At 46.4% G+C, this 19,814-nt stretch overlaps 1 protein-coding gene across 6 annotated transcripts in view; it reads left to right on the forward strand.

Moving 5' to 3' along the window:
- Nucleotides 1-19,814, forward strand: part of LOC118411348 (bone morphogenetic protein 3-like) — a 32,135-nt gene that overhangs the window by 9,717 nt on the left and 2,604 nt on the right. For 4 of the 6 annotated variants that reach the window (XM_035813575.1, XM_035813576.1, XM_035813580.1 and 1 more), the window contains exons 2-3: nucleotides 9,386-9,765; nucleotides 14,755-15,626. In XM_035813575.1, coding sequence (XP_035669468.1) covers nucleotides 9,459-9,765; nucleotides 14,755-15,626 — 1,179 coding nt within the window. In that variant the 5' untranslated portion in view covers nucleotides 9,386-9,458. Of the gene's footprint in view, nucleotides 1-3,943; nucleotides 4,046-7,988; nucleotides 8,212-9,385; nucleotides 9,766-14,754; nucleotides 15,627-19,814 lie in introns of those variants that run through there. The other 2 variants (XM_035813579.1, XM_035813577.1) reach the window with 2 other exon arrangements.

Consider the following 19,814-nt stretch of genomic DNA (forward strand, 5'->3'; position numbering starts at 1 on the left):
ACCCCCCTTTTCGGTACAGTTTAGGCCTTTATGGACGGTTCAGGAGGGAAGAACCTGGCCTTAGACCCAGGAAACAGTCTGGCTTCCAGGCTACGCTCTGTCCCGTGCATCCACCTGTTTTATTTCTACCGCGCGGAAGCGTCGTGACAACATCACTAAATGATCCCGAGTTGTTTTTAGGCCGCTCGGCGTTCAGCCGGGTTCACAATTGTTTACGGGTTCGCCCTCTGTGAACAGTGTTATGGGCTTATCAAAGTGAACTGTTTGTCGTGCAGCTTGTAAGCCCTTGATAAATTTGCCAGCTGCTATCGCCAAAGCTGTCTTGATCTAATCTCCCTGGCCGGCGTTGGTGTGACATGTATCTTCTGAAAGCCCGGTGGTACCACGTTAGAACTGCTTCATTACCTCCGCAGTTCACACGATTCCAACCGCCGTTTTGGTCTGTTCAAGCTAGGCCGTAACCAGTAGTGACATATCTACTGATGACACGCGTTTCCACGACACTCACATCGTCACCGTGAAAAATACCAGATCCACTCAGAAAAACAATAAGAAAAGAAGAAACAACTCCAAAGTTTTCTGAATGCGTCCTTAACGTCTACTGTTTTAGGACCTATATTTTTGCCGATTCATCGATTGGGGTGAGTTCGCGTTCTAGCAACTCAGTTACAAAGTCCAGTCTCTGGTGAGCTAGAAAGAACGAACTGAAGTTAGCTCGCGATTCGGTCATCGCATCATTCGTCTTTCCCATGGCCAACAGGTGCGGTGACGTCACCGTCCAGCCTGACAACCTTCACGTGCAGTCCGAATGGAAGCCAGGGATCTTTTCCCACAAAACAAGGGGTGACATGAAAAGAAGTGCCGCGATAAAGTCACCGCTGACGGAGCTTAATCGTGCAGGCATCGTCGGAATGCGAGCGTTTTCCTGCTTTTCCCAAAAACGATTTGACTGACGCTGGCCATGCCCGCGCACCGTCGTAATACAAAGAACAAACTTGGTTCATTGTATTGTCAGCACTGGCTTGTGCGATTTTCTGGACTTGCTTGAGATCCTTAACTAACAGAGAAAGTGGCGTAGGATAAAGGGAAAAAGAGAGACGAAATTTACCAAAATACGGATTACTGAAGATGACATGAGATTTTGGAAGACACGGGAGACGAACAGACCACGGTGGTATCATTTGGCAGTGAGGGGCGTTGCACTTACATAATCAGATTTACATTTATCCCAAAGCTTGTCCCAAAGCAAAATGATCATTATACCCATGAGCACCATTGTAAAAGGCAACGAATAAAGCTTTGCAATCATAGATTACATGTATATAATGCAATTGATAAAGCAGCAACGGAGGTATGGTTGACCGAACTCATCAAATTTCCAAACTCTTTTGTTGGGTTTCTAACGACTGCAGTGGCAGAAGTTTCTACTCATTTTTGGCCCGGCCTTCCCTCGTATCTACAACTCGCACCTGTACCCACTAACTCATGATGTAGTACAAAGACTTGCAAGTAAACAGAGGTGTTGTTTATGTGACGGTGTTCCGGAGGTTCCAGATGTTCCTCCAGCGAGCTGGCAGACATGCGAGCCCAGCTGCGGCGTGCTGTAAGAGCCAGTGGCAGTGATTGTATATCTGACAATGTACAGACGACATGTCCTGGAACCGCAGGGGCAACGCCACCGGGTACACCCGCGACCTAAGCTCCAAGCAGATGTAGAAGGGTCCGGGTGGGCTTCTTGTGCAGACGAGGGGGAGGGGGGGGGGTCTATAGCTTTTGGGCGTAACGATCTAACTTGGCTTGACTAAAAGAATGGTAGAAATTGAGCCAAATAGAGGTATATTTCACAGAAGACTTGGTCGATTATTGGAGTATTTGTCCATTGTCTATGACCGACGAGCTTCTCTGGCCATTTACTCAGTTTTCAACATTGAGGTTGGTCAATTCTCACTATACTATCCAGCTACCCACGGCGGAGTCTAACGTCTTTCCAATGATCTGTATTGCCAGGTTTCCGACTCCCAAACGTTTGTCTGGGTAGCTTATGTCATAAAAATCGAAGCCGGTTGGCCCAAATACCAACGCTAATCTCCTCCCCAATAAAAGACTTCGCCTAACGAGGTTTTGATGGTTCCAGGGGAGGGGAACCCCAAACGGCCACACCTCTTCCAAAATCGTTTGCCCCTCCCTCAGGCTTGCCCCTCCCTTTGGGGCCTACCAGGAGTATACTCTAAGCAGATGTGGGATGGAAAGTTTGTGATCAGCCCCATTTATGGCCTTTTTTCTGAGCAGCCTGCCATCCAATCCAGGGTTCAGAAGCTGTCCAGTCAGAGACTGTCACGGTTCTTTCATTGAAGATTTGCTTGGAGATGCCGGAATGACGTGTATGTTGAAGACTGACATTGCTATAATATATTCCAAATGACATCAAACCTGTGTTAAAGGTACTCGGACTGGACGACAGTGTCAAACCAGATTATACCAAGTTATGAACAGTCAAAGATTAAGAAAAGAAAAGAGAATCGACGACATGTATGGTTAAAATTTCACTTGCACATCATTGTCTGTTAAAGTTTTTTTTTTTTCCACAGTTCCTTTATAAGTTGAAATCCTGTTGCCAACACTTAAATCCTGGAGACTTTCTGGCTCGTAACGAAGTAATCCGGGCATTCGGCCGTTCTTTTGTGACATCAGCTGTTGAGCAAGCAAAAGATTGGTAAGCAAACATGGGTCCCTTGTTCCTTGTTGTTCCACAATGCTCTATGGAGCGTGGCAATCTCTACACACAGCTTTATAGTCCTCATCGACTTTATCCTTTCTTTTGTGTGAGCCCTGTCGTCGGTAGTAATCGCCACTGTATTCTTCTTACGTTCGACCAACTCGCCAGGCAGTAGATTCTTAAATGTAAACTTTACACAAACGGCGACTATGACTTTCTTCTTGTCGCGTAGTTTCCTTAGTCAGCTTGTGGACTGGGCCTTTGTTTGCCTATTACCTTCGCGAAGAATGTTATACTTTTGGCAGCGTTTGTACGCATGTTTGTATGCGGTTTAGCAGCATAACTCACAAAGCTATGGATAAATTGTGATAGAATTTGGTATGCGGTTAGGTCATGCCCTGTAAAGAAAGGATTACATTCCCCTGGTAGCTTTTCATGATACTGCAGCGGAAATTCCGTTTTTTATAACTTGTGTTCTGGACAAGCTAAGTGGTTTGTAGCGCTTGTACTCGTTATACGTTCTTTTCTGATTGTGTGTCAGTTCCAATTTACTGTACCCAGTTTGTGGTAGTCTGCCTCCGGTAAGCGTAAAAAGAGCAGTGAAATACAACCTGAAAACATCACTTGATAACAAAAAATGAAAGCCTGCTAAGGAGACTAACGTCGACTCAGAAAATATGGCATACCAAGGTAAACAGTAAGAGGTGTACGATACAGTAACCTCTGCCAGACTGCTCGGTGGACTAAAAAGTAAAAGGAATTAGCACAAACAGGGGACTTACATGTAGGACTACAGATTTGTTAGCCTTCCTATGACCAGTAAAGTCCTCTGATGAATATTTCCCTTGTTTTAACGATTTTCTCCTATTTTCCAGTCCACCTCGAGGTCTGTTAGAGACTATAGACAGGGCGCCAGGGGAAGAAAGAAGCGTCAGTGGGGTAGAAACGCGGCAGACGGAGGAGCAATGAGTCAGTGTCTGGAGTCGGCGAGCTCCCATGGCCTCGCTATTCACGCCCGTACAGCTATGCGCGCACATATAATGCGAGACCCCACGTCCCCCGGAAAAGACCAAATTGATCCGTCAGCATTAGAGTTCGCAGAGCAGCAATTACCCGCACAGAAGGCATGTTGCCATTCATGTCCATGAAAGGGGGAATCCGCGAAATGCTTTGAGCGTGTCATTCGAAATGATAAGTGAAAAAAGGGAGCTCCGGCATTTTGGGTGAAATGGATGGCGGGGGTGAGCTAGTGTGTGAAGTTTCCGTCCGACGTGTCCGACAGCGCGTTCCCCACAGGCCTGCTATGTGCGCCGGGACTTCTAGCAGTAGGTACGTTCTTCACTATGCCTTCGTGAAAAAGGCTATGTTTTTAGTAGCGTTTGTTTGTAGCTTAGCAGCATAACTGAACAAGCTATGGATGGATTGTTATGAACGTTTGTATGTAGCAGAAATAATTAGATGTTGGGCCCCGGATGGCTTACCTTGGTATTACATAAAAACTTCTAACTTTTGCAGCTCGTTTTTGGACGATGTTTTGGTCATCATAATCACCTGAACTGCCGTCTATCAGCGCGTTTGGTAGTTCCAAGCCTTCACTACTGTCCGAGCAGAGGTTGGACGGGGAGATTCTGATTTACCCCGTTTTCTGGAAGCCGGTGACCAACATCAGGCAGGGGTCATCAGCGGTCAGATCTTGGGGTCTAGTCGGAAACGGCGCGATTTTGCCCCTGAAGATCCGCTTGGAGACGAAACCTTCACATCTCTTCATCAGTTTCACCTTGTCTGTTCTCAGCGCAGCTGTTCCCTGAGTCTTCATGACCCGTGCTCTAACCACAGTAGCTGGTGCAAATCCCAAACGTCACCACCGAACGGTCTTTGTATCCCCGTTGTTTACCCGCGTAGCCGTCAATATCCTAGTCCATCATCTCCCCCTGGAGAAGATTACAAACTAAAGCTGTCTGTACAGGCAGCTGAACAAGTTTGCTATACCCAAGGTTGGGAAGGTTGCGTGTTATCTCTACTAGCAGAAGTTTGAAAATGTGGCTTATGTAGATTAATTTCCAAGCAGATGTAAAGTGGTCAGACCATCACACAAGTCACCAGGTCAAATTCGGTTCACATTAGAGTAAATATCTGTTCAAATTAGTGCAAATGTCTCGGTTTTGTGAACTCAAAGGAGCCTCTTATAGATGATACATTACAGAACGCGAGGGGGAGGGCTGCACAGGTCCCGGATGTCGGGCGGAAATATCTAAGGTCCTGTGGATGACATAGAACAGAAAAGTAGAGGCCTAATTGGACAGATTACTCTGATTACTCATATTTCGTTTTGCTTTCCACACAGTCTATGTAAAAGAAAATATATATTGAACGTTATTTGATAGTCGCACTTGATATACTGCACAGTGTGGCCATGAAATAGTGATATCGGGCGTATTCCGGGGGGGGGGGAGTAAATGTAAGGGCAACAGTTCCAGGTTTACGCACGACTAGTTGAAGAAATGTAGAAATCGCCCAGGATATAAGTTTGGTTTGTAGGGAGGGTGAGTTGACATTGGTCAGATTCACTCAGAACACAATATGCCTTCACTTGACCGGAGTGTTTGTTTGTTTGTTTGTTTGTTTGTTTGTTTCGCATAACCGGTAAACTGCCTTTAGGTGCGACACAGTTTTGCGCAGCAAGTTCAAGCTACATAAGGCCGTACTGTAAGATTTGATCCGCTCACACCGGGATGGACAACTACTCATTTCGATATGTTTCGGATATCCCAATGTTTGAAATGCTCGAGGTTTGACTCTCCTCAAACACAGGACCTCCAGCATTACATACCATCCGAGAGAACGTCCCTACCCAAAGCTAGGTAATCATTTTCACCTGAGTAGAATAGGAAGTCACTCAGAGTAAAATGCCATGCCCATTGGCACAACATTGGGGCCTGCTAGCTATAGGGATTGGAACCCAGATTTCAAGTCAACAACACAAACCATAAGACCACCTTCCACCAGAGACCATCTGACAACCAGGTGTTCTCCAAGGCAAACTCAGCCCCTCTACCAACTATCTCTATATGTAGGGCGAAATCTACAACGTTTTCAACTCGACCCACAGGTCCGTTATAGACTCCCCTGCAGGACCCAGTCCGACAAAACATTTTCCGCTGCAGTTGTCACCGAGTCTCCTTTCAAACATTTCAATTTGTAAACTACATTTGCCATCATACTGTCATCGGTGAAGTGGCACATTTCACGGACGGTGGTCGCGAATGAGAGAAACACTTTGTTTAGGAACCGGCAGCCCGGTTATGTCCAATGTCCTTTCACCAGATTATCGGTAATAATTAGCCGTTTAGTAAGAATAACACGTCTTTGTTCTTGGCAAAACAGCTGCGTTTTCTCTTCGTCTGTCTCGCAGTCCTAGCTACTGTTATGATACAGACTTGTACAGCATTGCAAGGAGATTTGTATGTGGGGGTGGCTTCGTACAACCTTTCTGCCCAGCAGCATCCGTTCTAAAATCCAGCAGGTGTTGACATGTATGCCAGGTTCAGAACTGAAGCTCGTCAAAATGTAAATGATTTGATGTAAAAAAAAGAACGACATTCCCGAGATGGACATCTTTTAGCGAATTCGAAGCTCATATACAAAATCGAATGAGCTATGACTTTACGAACACAAGAAAAGGGCATTCAAAATACATATCTCCAGCAATGAAATTCATTTGAACTACTTAGGACATTCTTAATTGGTCATTGAACGGTCGCCGCCCCAATGGAACAGGGATTGTAAGTTGCAGGTGTATGCGCCTTAGGTAGCGGGATATCACAGCAGTCATCCCAGCATCTCCTCTCCCTCCTCTTATGATCTACTCTACTCGTCTCTAGGACGGAATCTTGTTGTCTCCAAGCAGGTGTTGGGGTGAAATTTCGTGACGTTTTCTGACCGCCAGGCTTCTTTCACAGCATGGATGAAAGATTGTCAGAAAACTTCACGACATCTACTTGAGATTAGCGTTCTTTGCCCTTGGGTGAATTTTCAGGGAGTATAGAGCCGCTAAATGTAAGTGCTTACATAAACGTACATTGTCAATGTACATTACGTTCCGCTAGACTAGAGCACGCCGAACCCGTCAGTGTCGCAGGGTCTGGAAGTGAGCCGTGTGGTGCGTCATCAGCGCCACCTACACCAACCTGCTGAAGAACGAACAACATCTGGGCTTGTTTACTTCATCGAAGATTACAAAGTGAAGCAATGTCGGAGCTCCATCTCCTTTATTTTCACAGCGTGATTGAACATTAGCATGGGCAGTGATGTGAAGCTTGGTCCATGTGGTTTGTGACGTAGGCACAGCATAAATAGCCTAGGTATTGGGGGAGCGTGGCTACTCTCTAACTTCCAAGTCCAAGTGGAGGTTTGATGGAAAGACCTTCTGATTCGCCCCTTTTCTGAGTGACAACAGGCCCATCAAAGGCCCATTCTAATTGAGTGGTTGTCAGAGGAGCATGGCGGCCTGTAAATGTTACGATCTTGTTGCATCCCAACATCTGCTTGGAGACTAAGCGTGGCGGTGTTTGTAGTTCCAGGCTGTGAGAAATCCCCCTTGACGACTCACATTCTTTACACTGCATCCTTCGGTGTCTCTTTACACATACATAAAGTGGCGTAAAGAAGACCATGTGTCGGGGCGGAGCAGTGCGCCCCTGCCGGCGGAGGCGTGAGCACTCGGCGGGGCGTCCGGCGTGCTGGTCCACCGCCAGATCCTCGGGTTGTCCGCTGGCCTCCCCCCTCAGCTCCAGGGGAACACGCGGTTCGCGTAATTTCGTCAATCATGGTACATGTTTGCGGCAGATTGTACTGATAAGAGCAAGCTGCCTACGCCCACCGGAGCAAGCCGGTCCCTCACACGTATACCACCGGCACCTTACATGGTCCTGTTTACCTCTCAAAACGAAATCAGCATCTTGGAAAAAAAAGGCTGGAGAAATGAAAACGGCAACTGTCACCTGTATGTACGTATGTACGTAGACCCTAAAACTTTGCCCTACAGAACACGGCGTGCGTGTAACAAGAACACCTTATCCGAACCTCACTCGGTCAGTCGGGTTGCAAGGTAAGAACGGCACGGCAGAACCCTATCATCGCAGACAATGGACAATAGGAAAGTTTCATTCACACCGAAAATACCCCGCAAACGTGGCCCGAGGCGATCATACCATTACATATAAATGGGAAGACATTTATCTTCCCGTGGTGGTGACGCGGCCTGGAATGTTGTCCCTTCACAGCGTCCCTGGGCGCGCGGCAGGTACACCACGGGGTCGACTCACCTCCCGAGTCACGACGGAAACGGAACAGAGTGGGAACTATCCACAGGAGCATGCCTGGCATGTTATTCTGGCTCGCGAGGAGAGCCCAACTGTTTATGTGCTGGCGAGAGGCAGGCGAGGGTGGGCGCGAGGGAAGGACACAGACGACGGGGTGACTAGGAGCTACCCACGGTGGGTTTGCGCGGAAAAAAAAATCGCGGCTTATCTGATCTGTCGATCTAATCGATGACCCCTGATTGTCTGGTGGTCGCGATGTGTGCAGAGATAAGACTTTGCGTGTGCCTCGCTCTAATATGTAGAAAAGCCGCAGTGACAAATGGGTCGGACGTAATCATGGTGGGGTCCTAGGCGGTCGGACGACCTGATCGCACCGGTCGCCAACTGGCCAACGTTCGGCACAAAACACATACAAACAAACCGAACAACACAATCATGACAGCTGACAAGCGTCGTCGGAAGCATGTGCAAGTTTAGATATATATAGGTATGGTTAGGGCGCGTGTTGTGTGTATGTAACAAACGTGTACGACTAGATATAAACTTGGCGAGGGCGCTGGGTTGGGAGACAGGCACAACAATGCGCCGCGCAGGTAAATTTGCCCGCCCAAGGGTTATTCGGAGGAGTAAAGTCCATGTCATTGAAGACGCTCGCTGACACGAATTATACAACAGTTTGTCAGGCATGCTGGAATTTGTGGCTCCTCTCTGTCACTTCTGGCCCTGCTTAACTCTGCCTAAGGGTGTTCGCTGCACCAGTTCCTTATTTATAAAACTTTAGGAAACCTAAACTAAACGCGCTACTTTTGCTGGCACGGCGATGGTTAGCAAACCTCTGGAATGCTTGAAATAACTTGCTCAAATCAACACCAAATGTCAGTCACCCCAGCCGAGCTTTTCGCGGCGGTGACAGGCGGCTACTATTTAAGAACGTCCCCGCGTTAGCTAGATTAATTTTGACGCTGTAAATTGCGGCCCCGAGTCCGGCGCGCGAGCGGAATATGCGCAGAAGGGTCTCAGCGAGGGATTTCGGGAGGCTTGTATGTTTAATGTTTGCGCATTCTTGAGGCGGGGCACCCCGGTGTTGGTAAGTAGAGAAGTGGCGCAGGACGGAGAGGTCACCGCTGTGCCGAGTGACGGCAGTTTTAGGACGGCGCTACAGTTTGTTACCCAGGAAAAAAAGCTGGCAGGCCCACGGCTAAACCGTGACAGCATCGCGGCGGTACCGATAAAACTGAGCGGGCCAGCGGCGGCCGGGCGGCCGTGTATGGGATGTGTTACCTTCTACCATAAACGTTCTGTGCCGTTGTGGTGATCACCAGTAAAGACGACGTTTGTTTTACCACAGGTGAAAAACTGATCGGGGATCAGCAGCTTCTCGTTACAACGGACTTTCACGGACTAGAGCTACGCTTCCAACCATGGCCAGGGGACTTTACATCGCCGCCGTGTTGTTTCTACACGCTGCCGTGGCCATTCAGTACTGGGAAAACCCTACCTTGGACTATGAGAGACACAGCCCGTTTGGGGGCGAGGACACGTCGAGAATGTGGCCCAAGGAAATGCCGCATAATATGCAGGGTTTGGACCTTTTCTCGGAAATCTACGAGTCGCCGCCTCGCTTCATGTTAGAACTGTACGAGCGGACGACCAATGGGATCTTGGACGACGAGTCCGCCAAGTTCTATCTGAAGGGGAACACCGTCCGGAGTATGAACCCCGGCATACGTAAGTACAAAACGTGTTTTCTTCTGTTTCATTCCATAAACCTCGTGGTGTGTGTGCTTGGGTGTTGCGAAACGTGTTCGAGTCGTAAGACACAGGAATGGCCGCTGTCAGGGCAATCACTGTGGACGAAAGGCAGGCATGGCTTGCACGTAAGCCGAATTACAGTAGGGAGAAAAAACAGTCACGAAAAAAAATTTACATCCTATGCTTGGCATGGACACTCGGGAGAGAGAGAATGCTGTTCACACTACCTCGTGAACAACTTACGACGCCTTCGCGAGGTCCTCCTTGTTTACCCTAGCCCTTATCCCAAAGTTTGATGTTGTTATTTGCGCCTTATTGCGAAATAGGCTTCACCACCGTGTCTACCTAGCGTAAACGTAGGATTGGCTTTGTTTTGCCAGGCTCTTTTGTTTGCAGAGATTTGTAAAAGTGTCTTGCTGAGATGACCCTTGCTGTGTCTTTTTTTAATACACAGAATACGGGAACACAACACAGAACAGGTCAAAGGGATCTTTTGGAGACTCATCAACTCTAGTTACATTGGGCAGTTGTGCTTATCAGTCAACCCCTAAACCCACACCGTTGTAAACGATAATTCGTCGTAAATGGAGAGAATGTAAACAAGAGCCGGATACGCCAGTTCTTTTTTTTTCGGGGGGGGGGGGGTATATAGTAGGGATTTCTCTACACCATGCAGTGCGTCATACATTTCCAAGTAGGGTGGAACGAAAAGGCTTTGACTTCAAAGAGCAGTAAATAAAAGGCAGGCGTTAGGGTAGAATGGACATTCCACTGGGCAGTTGGGAGGCAAGTGTTTTCGGAACTCTGCGCCGGGGAAGCTTCTGTTTCGTTAGTGTGTATAAGTAACGACAAATAAGTGAGAAAGGCCCGTTAATAGTCCCTGGCCTCAAGGCTTTTTTCATCATGCATAGTGCAACATAAAGTATTAGATAGGCTGAACACCCCACATAAAGGCGTGAGCGTACATTGGCAGTAAAAAGAAGAACTGGTATTCGTAATTCGGGCAGGGAATTCAAAGAACAGGAATGCAGTTAAATCTTTATTAATGGGAAATTATGATTCACTGTTGCCAGTTTTAGAACCTGTATCCCCTCTACCTGAGCGATGTTGATACGTTTTGTAACGTTTTTTTATCGACACGTAGAAAAGCTTATAAGCGGATTGCAGAAAACCCGATAAAGATTAATTCTAAGTGGTTTTGGAATGATGAATCTGTGCTGCTCTTGTTTTGAGCACTCCTTCAAACAAGAGTGGACTCAAAGGCGTGTCAAAGACATGTATGGGCGTGGGGATAGGCGGTTTTATAATCTGTGTGCGGAGAGGACAAATATATGGTCTCTGCAAAGCTTTTTGCTTGCCGAAAATATTCAAATTGTCATTTTTTCTTAAATGGTGGAGTGAATGATTTTAGTTTGCAAGTAGACATCATTGTTCGGGTCCTCCTCAATATTTTACGTCTGTTTTTGCAACATTTAGTACTCTTCACTAGCATTCCACTTTTGAACGGGGTTACTTCTGTTTTAGGGATCAAAAAAGGACATGAAATATTAATAGCCGGTCATAGAGTTAGCTGTCCATTTCTGGCCAACTTTGCAAAATGTGACTATTCAGGAACAAAGAAATCTGCTAGACAGATGAGTGGATTGGTCCACGTGCTATGGTATAGAAATTTCGACTCGTCTGGTCAGACTGGTGTACGTAACGGTACATTCGTGCGTGCTGTATATCTTGTTAAAAGTGATGTGTTTTTGTTTTGTTTTAACCTCCCGCCATGCACCCGTTGAAATAACAATTTTTAACACACCTCTCGCAACTTGCCAGACATGCAAAACGGCTCGATATATTACATCTGCTTGGACAGTTGGGATGTAGGTTCTGGGCCATGGGAAGAGGAGAAAAGGGGAGGATGCTGGAACATAGATTCACTCGTACATATGAGGAGAAAAACACTTGTCGCGCTATCAGCCACGTCAAACTGTTAAAATTGGGAAATGAGAAACCGTTCCATCTTGTTTTAGCAACTTACAATTCCATCTAATACCTATCCTGTCTGTTAAAACCAATTAAAAGGACACCCCCTCCCCCAGAATACCAAAGAATCAGTAATGACAGTAACTTGTTGCAGTGGAGTAACGTAGTGAATGAATATCGTTAGTGCGTGTAACCCGTAAGGGCCATGATGATTTGATTAAGGCTTGTCAACAAGTCATTCATTTCTAACGGCAATTCGCGATGTTCCTGGCATTCTAATTCACCTTTAATCGTTCAGTTCTCATTCTTTTATTCATTCGCATATGCATAATTCCATCCATCCATCCGTCTGTTGCTAATTCCTCAACATTCCCGTTCTGTTCAAACGAGAACCAGTAAGAACGGTCGCGTATACTACGGTACTCACCAGAAAATAGTTAAGTCAGCACTTTTTGTTTACTTCTTTAAGAAGTCCTTGGCAAGTGAAAATATACGATTCGCAGAGGAAAAACACGTCCCGTCATTGGGAATGCAGCCACAAATCCGCGTATCACTAGAAAGAGTTTCTGTTTCTTTAATACCCCACCCAAAAGTTTCTTTTCTTGACTGGTCTGTGCGTACATTGTCTTATATATGTTCGAGTTTATCGATATATCATGCATAATGTCTGAAATTGTCTTAAAATCTAACTTCCGCTAGAGGAACACTTTTTTAAAGAAATGTACACAAATTGTTGTGCCTAGTCAATTAAGCGTTTAGTTGTATTCGAAGTATATTCTATTTGTATGCGTAGTATACTGCTGTAGATCGACATGCGGTTTATCTGAAATGGAGAAATTCAGTTACCTACGTGTTTTAATATGACAATAGATGTAGAAACGAACAAAGTAAAAAAAAGGTCGAGCATCTGTTGTAGTTTAAGAACGATAGCCAAGGACTCTCTTCCCGTCCTTCACATTGAGTAGTTATTTTATTTCCCCACATGAAACTGCGGGAATCCCCAGTGCTTTCAGGGTCCCACATTGGACCTATTTGACACTGTGTAACTTGGCAATGACTGGCCCGACATCGGCCCACTCAAACCTTGGTACTGTAGCATCGTGTTGACTGAGCGGACAAATCAACGTCAACATCAATGCACGTAAGGCAACATATGCCAGAAAAAGCGCGATGAAATGGAAATTATAGACCGTCCGTCAGTTGTGAATATGTAGAGTCGTTGTCAATGTGTTGGTTTATTCACCGGTTACTGTGGAGTAGTTCTTCCGTTTGTTATGGTGTCAGGGGGCCGCCTGCCCATAATCGCACAATCGCTCTCAACTCTTTGATCCCTACTAAGGAGTGCCCAAACATCTGCAGTAGTTTTGCTTCTCTGATGAACACCCTTCCTGTAGACAGGTGCCGAGTGGCCTAGGGTCATACAAGCCGCTACTTCCCGAGTTAATCTTGTCACTCTGCTCAACCCTGATGATTTCTTCGCCACGGAAACTACGTGAAAAGTCTTCTCAGGTTTCCGTCCCTACTCAGCAGGATCCTTTTGGAAAACCGTCTTCAGTTGTTGTAGCGCGAGTGCTGACGCCATGGAAGGGATGCTGACTAGCCTGGAAACCAGACTGCTTCCAGGGCCTAGCTTCAGGCTCCAGACCAACAAAAATGAAGCCCCCAATGAAATGTTAGGCTCAGTCCACTTGAAGAAGACCCTGAATCAATCGCTCAGGGTCTAGCTCCGGCCGGGGGATGTTAGCACATGGCCTATGTAGGCCTTGGAAACAAGTTGGGATTTACTAATAGGCTAATTTTTACCCTACCCCAGTCGAAAATAGTTACCCATAGCTAGTAAGTTACCCACCTCGCAATGTGGATATGGATATGTTAAAATAAACATGACTTCTAGTGTACCCAAAGATGTCATGTTTGTCGCGAAGCGTCAAATTCTTTTTCTCCGAACATTTGTTCTGTCAATATAACTCGTATTGGTGATACAAAAAGAGGAAGTTTGGATGTTTTCGGTCTCCTGTGCGGTCTGAACCTCAGAACTCTGGCCGACACACGGTCCTGTCATGACAAAAATTCCGGCTCGTTTTCTCAGCTTGCGGAAGTCAGTATTGCGGGTTCTTAGAAGAACAAAGACGGCGAGAGATACTTCCCACCTGATTGTTGTTGATCCTTAGATTCAAAACAGAAGACGTCGTGTCCTTGGGGCGATGGGCGGTATTCTGGGTAAAGGCACATGTACACGCATCCAGAGCACGAGCCTCTTACAAGTTTGAAAGTCACACAGATCAATTGATCCTAGCTATAAAGTTTGAAAGGAAACGGACAAACCTGCTAACCAACCTAATGATCTAAATTCTGCAATCTAATAAGGCTTTAATTCGTAAGGTCCGACCCATACTGAAAGGGCAAGTGAGTCTATTTTGCCGACGAAAAGGCTGAAGAATTAACCGATACTGACACCTATTTGGGGCGGCTGGGGATGGAGAATGTCGTGGCACAGACTTGTGGATGGATTATTCATAACCTTCGACTTAAATTTAATTTCCATTGAAAATCTTTGACACTGTCATCAACCTGTTACTTTTCCATGGTTTCTTTCTTGTACAACGCCGACAATCGGCACAAACACATGTCTGTTCGTGTCTGTATGTGCCCGACGTGTCTTTCAAATGTTCTCTACCCTTCTTTCTGTATATGTTTGTGTGTGTTCTTTCTATATTTGTCTCTTTCTCTCTCTGTCCGTATATATGTGTCTCTGTGTGTCTGTGAAGAGGGTGAAGTCTGCAGTCTTTGATTGTCTTGTTTGATATGTTTATATGGTATGACGCAGAGATTCGCACTCTCCTTGGTCCAGAAGCAACAAAATGTCTTCCGGCTGCGTGTGAGGGTCAAGGGCACAGATAATGTTGTGTAAACCAGCGGTGTGTCTGAGACAGCTGTGGTTCGCCCATTAACCGTTATCTTCATCTTCTTGTTTTGTTTTTTACTACCGTACAGGAAGACTGGGCAATGACGGCCAGATCATGTACCTGTTCAACTCGTCCTCCATCCCGCGGACAGAGACCGTCATCTCGGCGGAGATCCGGTTCTTCCTCCCGCGGGCCCGGCTGCGGCAGTACGCGCGCACACCAATCGAAGAGCCCGACTACTGGCAGGTGACGCTGTTGAGCATTCCCCCCGCCGGCGGAGGCGCGTCCGCGACTACCCAGACGAGAAACATCACCATGTTCAGTTACGGGTGGCAGGTGGAGGACGTAGGGCGGGCGATAAACTTGTCCCGGGAGCACCAGAGCCTCCTGGGGTTTATCATCACTTACCGGGGAGGCAGCGGCGTCCAGCCAAGACTCAGACGCCCGCGGCACCCGTCCTACCCCTTCCTGGTCGTCTTCGCCAACGATTCCAACACCGACATCACGGAAGATGACGGCACCAACATCCCCATGTCCAACTCCCGCTCCGACGTCGCGCGGACGGACAACAGACGGAGAGCGGGAGCAGAGGTCGCTTCCCGAGGTCGTCGACCCCGCGCCATCTTCGATAACGAGATTCCTGAAGACGACGGGGAGGACACGGAGAGGTACGACAGACGGAGCATGATGAAGGCGCTCAAGCCAAGATCGAAGCAGCGCCGTAAAAAGAACCGCAGGCGCAACAGGGGCAGGAAACGCAAGCTCATCCGCATTCCCGTCGGGAACAGCGGCGACAGGAGTACGGACGAGGAGGACGACACGCAGGAGACACCTGTAGTGTGTTCCCGGCGACCCATGCGAGTGGACTTCGCCGACATCGGCTGGAGCGACTGGATCATTTCTCCCAAAGCGTTCGACGCCTACTACTGCGCCGGGACATGTGACTTCCCCATGTCGAAGGTATGTCGCAGTTTACATTACCGGTGATGTAGTCGGTATGGTGCGGCGGTCCTTATCTCCAAGCAGATGGAACGATGCAGCTCATTCTCAGTGTTTTGGTAACATCATTGAACATGTAGTGCGTCTATCTATCATTGTATCTAGGACGAAGCGAGTTGTTTTTTAAAGTGTATATAAAAAATGAGTAATAGATGTTGCAAAAGAGCCGTGAAATACTGAGAATGAGCTGAATCCTTACATCCACTTTACGGCCATTTTTGCTGACGTTTCTGTTTTATTTCCGTACCATACTGTCTCTTTCTTCTTATTTAACGACACAAAATCTCCGTATAGCATGCAATAGTATTGAAAGGATGAAGACCTTTGGTGCATGTTTGACCGCGTATTGGGCTCATCACAAAACACATACATACGTCAGGGGTAGAAAGAAATTGGAATCGCCGATTCTAACGGCAGGATCCTATTCCGCAGAGTTGGCGATCAGGATGCTAGGAGTGTGTTTAGGATCTAAGAGTGGTCATCCATTTAGAAATACGGTACTAGTTTTCAAGTCAAACCATACTTACTTGAAGTGGCGTGAATGACTAGAAGGTGAAATGTTATGACTGTTTTTGATGGAAACATCTTTTACAAACTTTAATCGGGATCTCGACGATATCAGGCTACCCCGACATATAGAAGCTAAACTATGCAACATAGAGTGCAAATTCTGCAAATTCCCCCATGGTAGTTCCCGAAAAGGCATCTAGTTAATCTCGATAAGTTATCGAGGTTGAATGTTGAAAATGTGGCTGGCCAGTTCTTCTCCAATTTCTCCCCGTTGACGGGAGATGACTGGTAGTAATTTGTACAGCCCGAAGGCAGATAGTGGGAGTGAAACATTACACAGTGTAACTTGTGCTACAGCCGTGTACTCTGTCAGCTGCTCTCGGCTTCTGTCAAGATCAGGTCACACCGATTTAATTTCTCAGTTGTCAGATTCGCCGCTGCACATTTTTTTCTGATCGAAAAAAGAAAAAAAAAATCACACGCAGTCATGTACCATTCAGGAAATGGAAAAACACCGATAATGTCCAGATTTTGGCACCAACAGTTGATTGCGGAGAGTCCTTTTTTTTACTAGTTGTTGTTATTTGTACCTCCTTGAAGGATGTTCACCTCCGATGGAGGTACTGTTTCTGGTTGTGCATATGTGTTCGCAACACAACACAATATCACTTTGGTAGATGTGTATGGATTCTGGTATGTGGGTAGTCATGGAGGTCCCGAAAAAGCATGTCAGGTTTGCCCTAAATTCCGGATTTTTATTCTTTATCAATGCATCAAGAGTTGCAAAAGTTTCAAATTGGCAAACAGATATCGGCGTTTGTTTGCTCTATAATAAAGCATAGTAATGCCATACTAGAAGCGAGTACTATATGTTACAAAAATAGTTAGAGCGCTGTGAATTAGCCTGAGTACCATCCGTATTCTACCGGGGCTCCTTACACTCGCTACCCCTAAAAATTTTTTAGGGAAGTGAGTGTAAGGAGCCCCGGTAGAAATAGGATGGTACCCAGGCTACTGTGAATGAGCAGGGTCATTACATCTGCTCGGAGATCAGCTGGAGTGACACGTGATTGATGTGCGTGCGACCCCGGCATTGCTTACTAGTTTAGACAGGTCAAAGGTTACCATGGTGGACAAACATGTGATTCTGCCTTTCAACATTTCTGTCACTTCGCCTCAGCATCAGCCAACCGTAACCGTATATCGAAAACGTGAGAAACGTATTCTTCTGGCGGCTTACTAAATATCTTTGAATCTGACCAATTCTTTGTACCTAATCTTGCACCCAAGAGTAAATGGGTTCATCGCGATATCCTGTTAAAAAAATGTTAAAATCCTACAGTTTGTAATATCTCAAATGTTAAAATCAATGTTTTTCAAGAAGTATCGTAGAGTGGAACTCATTGTCTCCGGGTACAGTTGCGTTGCCTTGCGTTAGATGTGCAAAGGTTAGGTGTGACAGGTCATTCACACCGCATGCCAGCAAAGTTGGTGCTTTACCCTAGTTTACACCAAAGGTCGGTTATACCCACTGCATGCACAATGCATGACTGCAGATACAGGAGCTTGCGGATACAGAAGGGCTACAATTTAAAGATATAGGGGGTTCGTTAGGCATGTTCCTTGCTTGGTGATGTAAATATTATAAGCTCCAAGCAGATATTGTGAGGCTAAATTCGTTACTTTCTCCAAGCCAAGTCGTTTGACAAAGAAAAGGAGAGCTGGATGTCACAAGAGTGTACTGGATGGCCTATCCCTATACCGAAAGTAGAACTTATGGAGAACAATGTCTACAGCCGCTGTGCATCAGTAACGTTACTGATGATTGATTGGTTGATTGAATATCTGACCCTGTAATTTGTATATGACAGAGAGGAAGTTTTGAAAGCCGAGTTTTGGCGCCATGGTAACAGCCACCCGACCACACCGCCGTGTCACATCCCCATCCCCTGTATGTATAGTGAGACAACAAACCTCTCGCGGTGTTGGAGCTCTTCCATCCTCGGTGCTACACCTGCGTCCACAAGGAACATGTATTTACCTTGGCCCGTCCGCAGGTCGCCATCCCGAACAGATGTCGCCATTCCTTTCCTTTCAAAACATCACGCAGGATAACGGAAGCCTCAACTCTAAACGTAATCCCGATTGCGTCAAAAAGGTCACGAAGGGTCAACAACATGGAGGATTAGTAGTATATATATTAACCCTCCACCTGCTAAGTTCTATTGTAACCAATGCGAAATTTACCCAAGAATCAACCCGAAGCAGGAGAAGGTTAAACTGAAGTAGCCAGTCGCAATATCGGGGGGTATGCAGATAAAACTGTACCTCAGGCTTAGACGGTTACACAGCTGAGAGAGAGTGTATATTTGTGCTGGACATTCCGAACTGTTTTTGGCACGTTGAGTAGTGGTCGTGATGTTCGTCCTATGACTTTTTTTCTGATGAAACAGTAGTTAGATTTAAAACCGACTATAGATAATAATCTACCACGACGAGGGCACATTCGTCGCAGGCTGTTGAAACATTTCGATTTATAAGCAGGCTGTGACAGAACAAACCACAGACAGGGATCTAAGACTGTAGCTTTTTCCCAAACAGGAATTCTGTGCGAAAAGAGTATGACTATCCAAGAATGCCATCAGTATGATGACGCGCGACGAATGTGTCCGTTTTTTTTACGACGCAACCACGACCACCCCAAGAATGCTCTAACGTTACAGTCGTGAAACTACCGCGTAAGCATGTTTCCAGTGCGTAAAAGTTGTCCTCAGTAATCTCAAAGCAGGTTATATTATATGGGGTGAAAACTCGCGCTGTTTTCATACAGCCCAATTTCTCTGACAATTCCTCACTCAAACAACTTCATACAGGCATCAGATTCAAAGGCTATTAACAACCAAATGTTTCCCAATCAAACTGTGCTTGCCGTCAGAAAATATCACGATTTTTAACATCTGCGTGGCGTTTCGTTGGATCAGTCCTCAATTCAGTTCAAGTACTATTTTGTTCAGTACAGTCAGGCAGACAATAGGGAATCGGTACACTACTAGTATCCAAGCAGATGTTGTATATGTTCCCTAGCTGCCCGTCTCTGTGACTGTCTCCTTATAGAAACGTAACGATTTCGTTCCCCCCAACATCTGCTTGGAGATTACCATATGTGCGGGTCTGTGTTCCTTACGTTCTTTATTACCCCCATTCCCCCTTCACACTGCGGCCCACCTTTATATACCCAACAGGTGAAGGCCAAGCAGACCAAGTCTTAAGCTCCGAACTAATATTTGCATCCCTCTTCAAATCCTGTCCATGCAGTACACGGGCATTGTGAGGCATTTTTCTCTTCGCGGATAACGCAAATAACATTAAAATGCCTCCCATTTTGGACCAACCTAAGTTGACGGAAGCTGTCTACCTGCTTTAGTGTAATAGATGGGACATGAGTGCAGCAAGTATCGAGAGGTAGTCGAACAGGCAATCTGTTATATCATTCCACCTCTAGCACCACAAACACAGCCAAGTGTTGTCTCCAAACACCCAGGGTCTGAGCTAACACATTAGCAGCCGGCCTGCCGCCGCATCTCAGCCTCGCTTCCTGTAGGGATGAGCCGGTTGGAAGGACCCGTCCCCTTGTTTTAC

This window comes from Branchiostoma floridae, chromosome 3 (genome assembly GCF_000003815.2).
Source record: "Branchiostoma floridae strain S238N-H82 chromosome 3, Bfl_VNyyK, whole genome shotgun sequence".
NCBI classification, from domain to species: Eukaryota; Metazoa; Chordata; class Leptocardii; order Amphioxiformes; family Branchiostomatidae; genus Branchiostoma; species Branchiostoma floridae.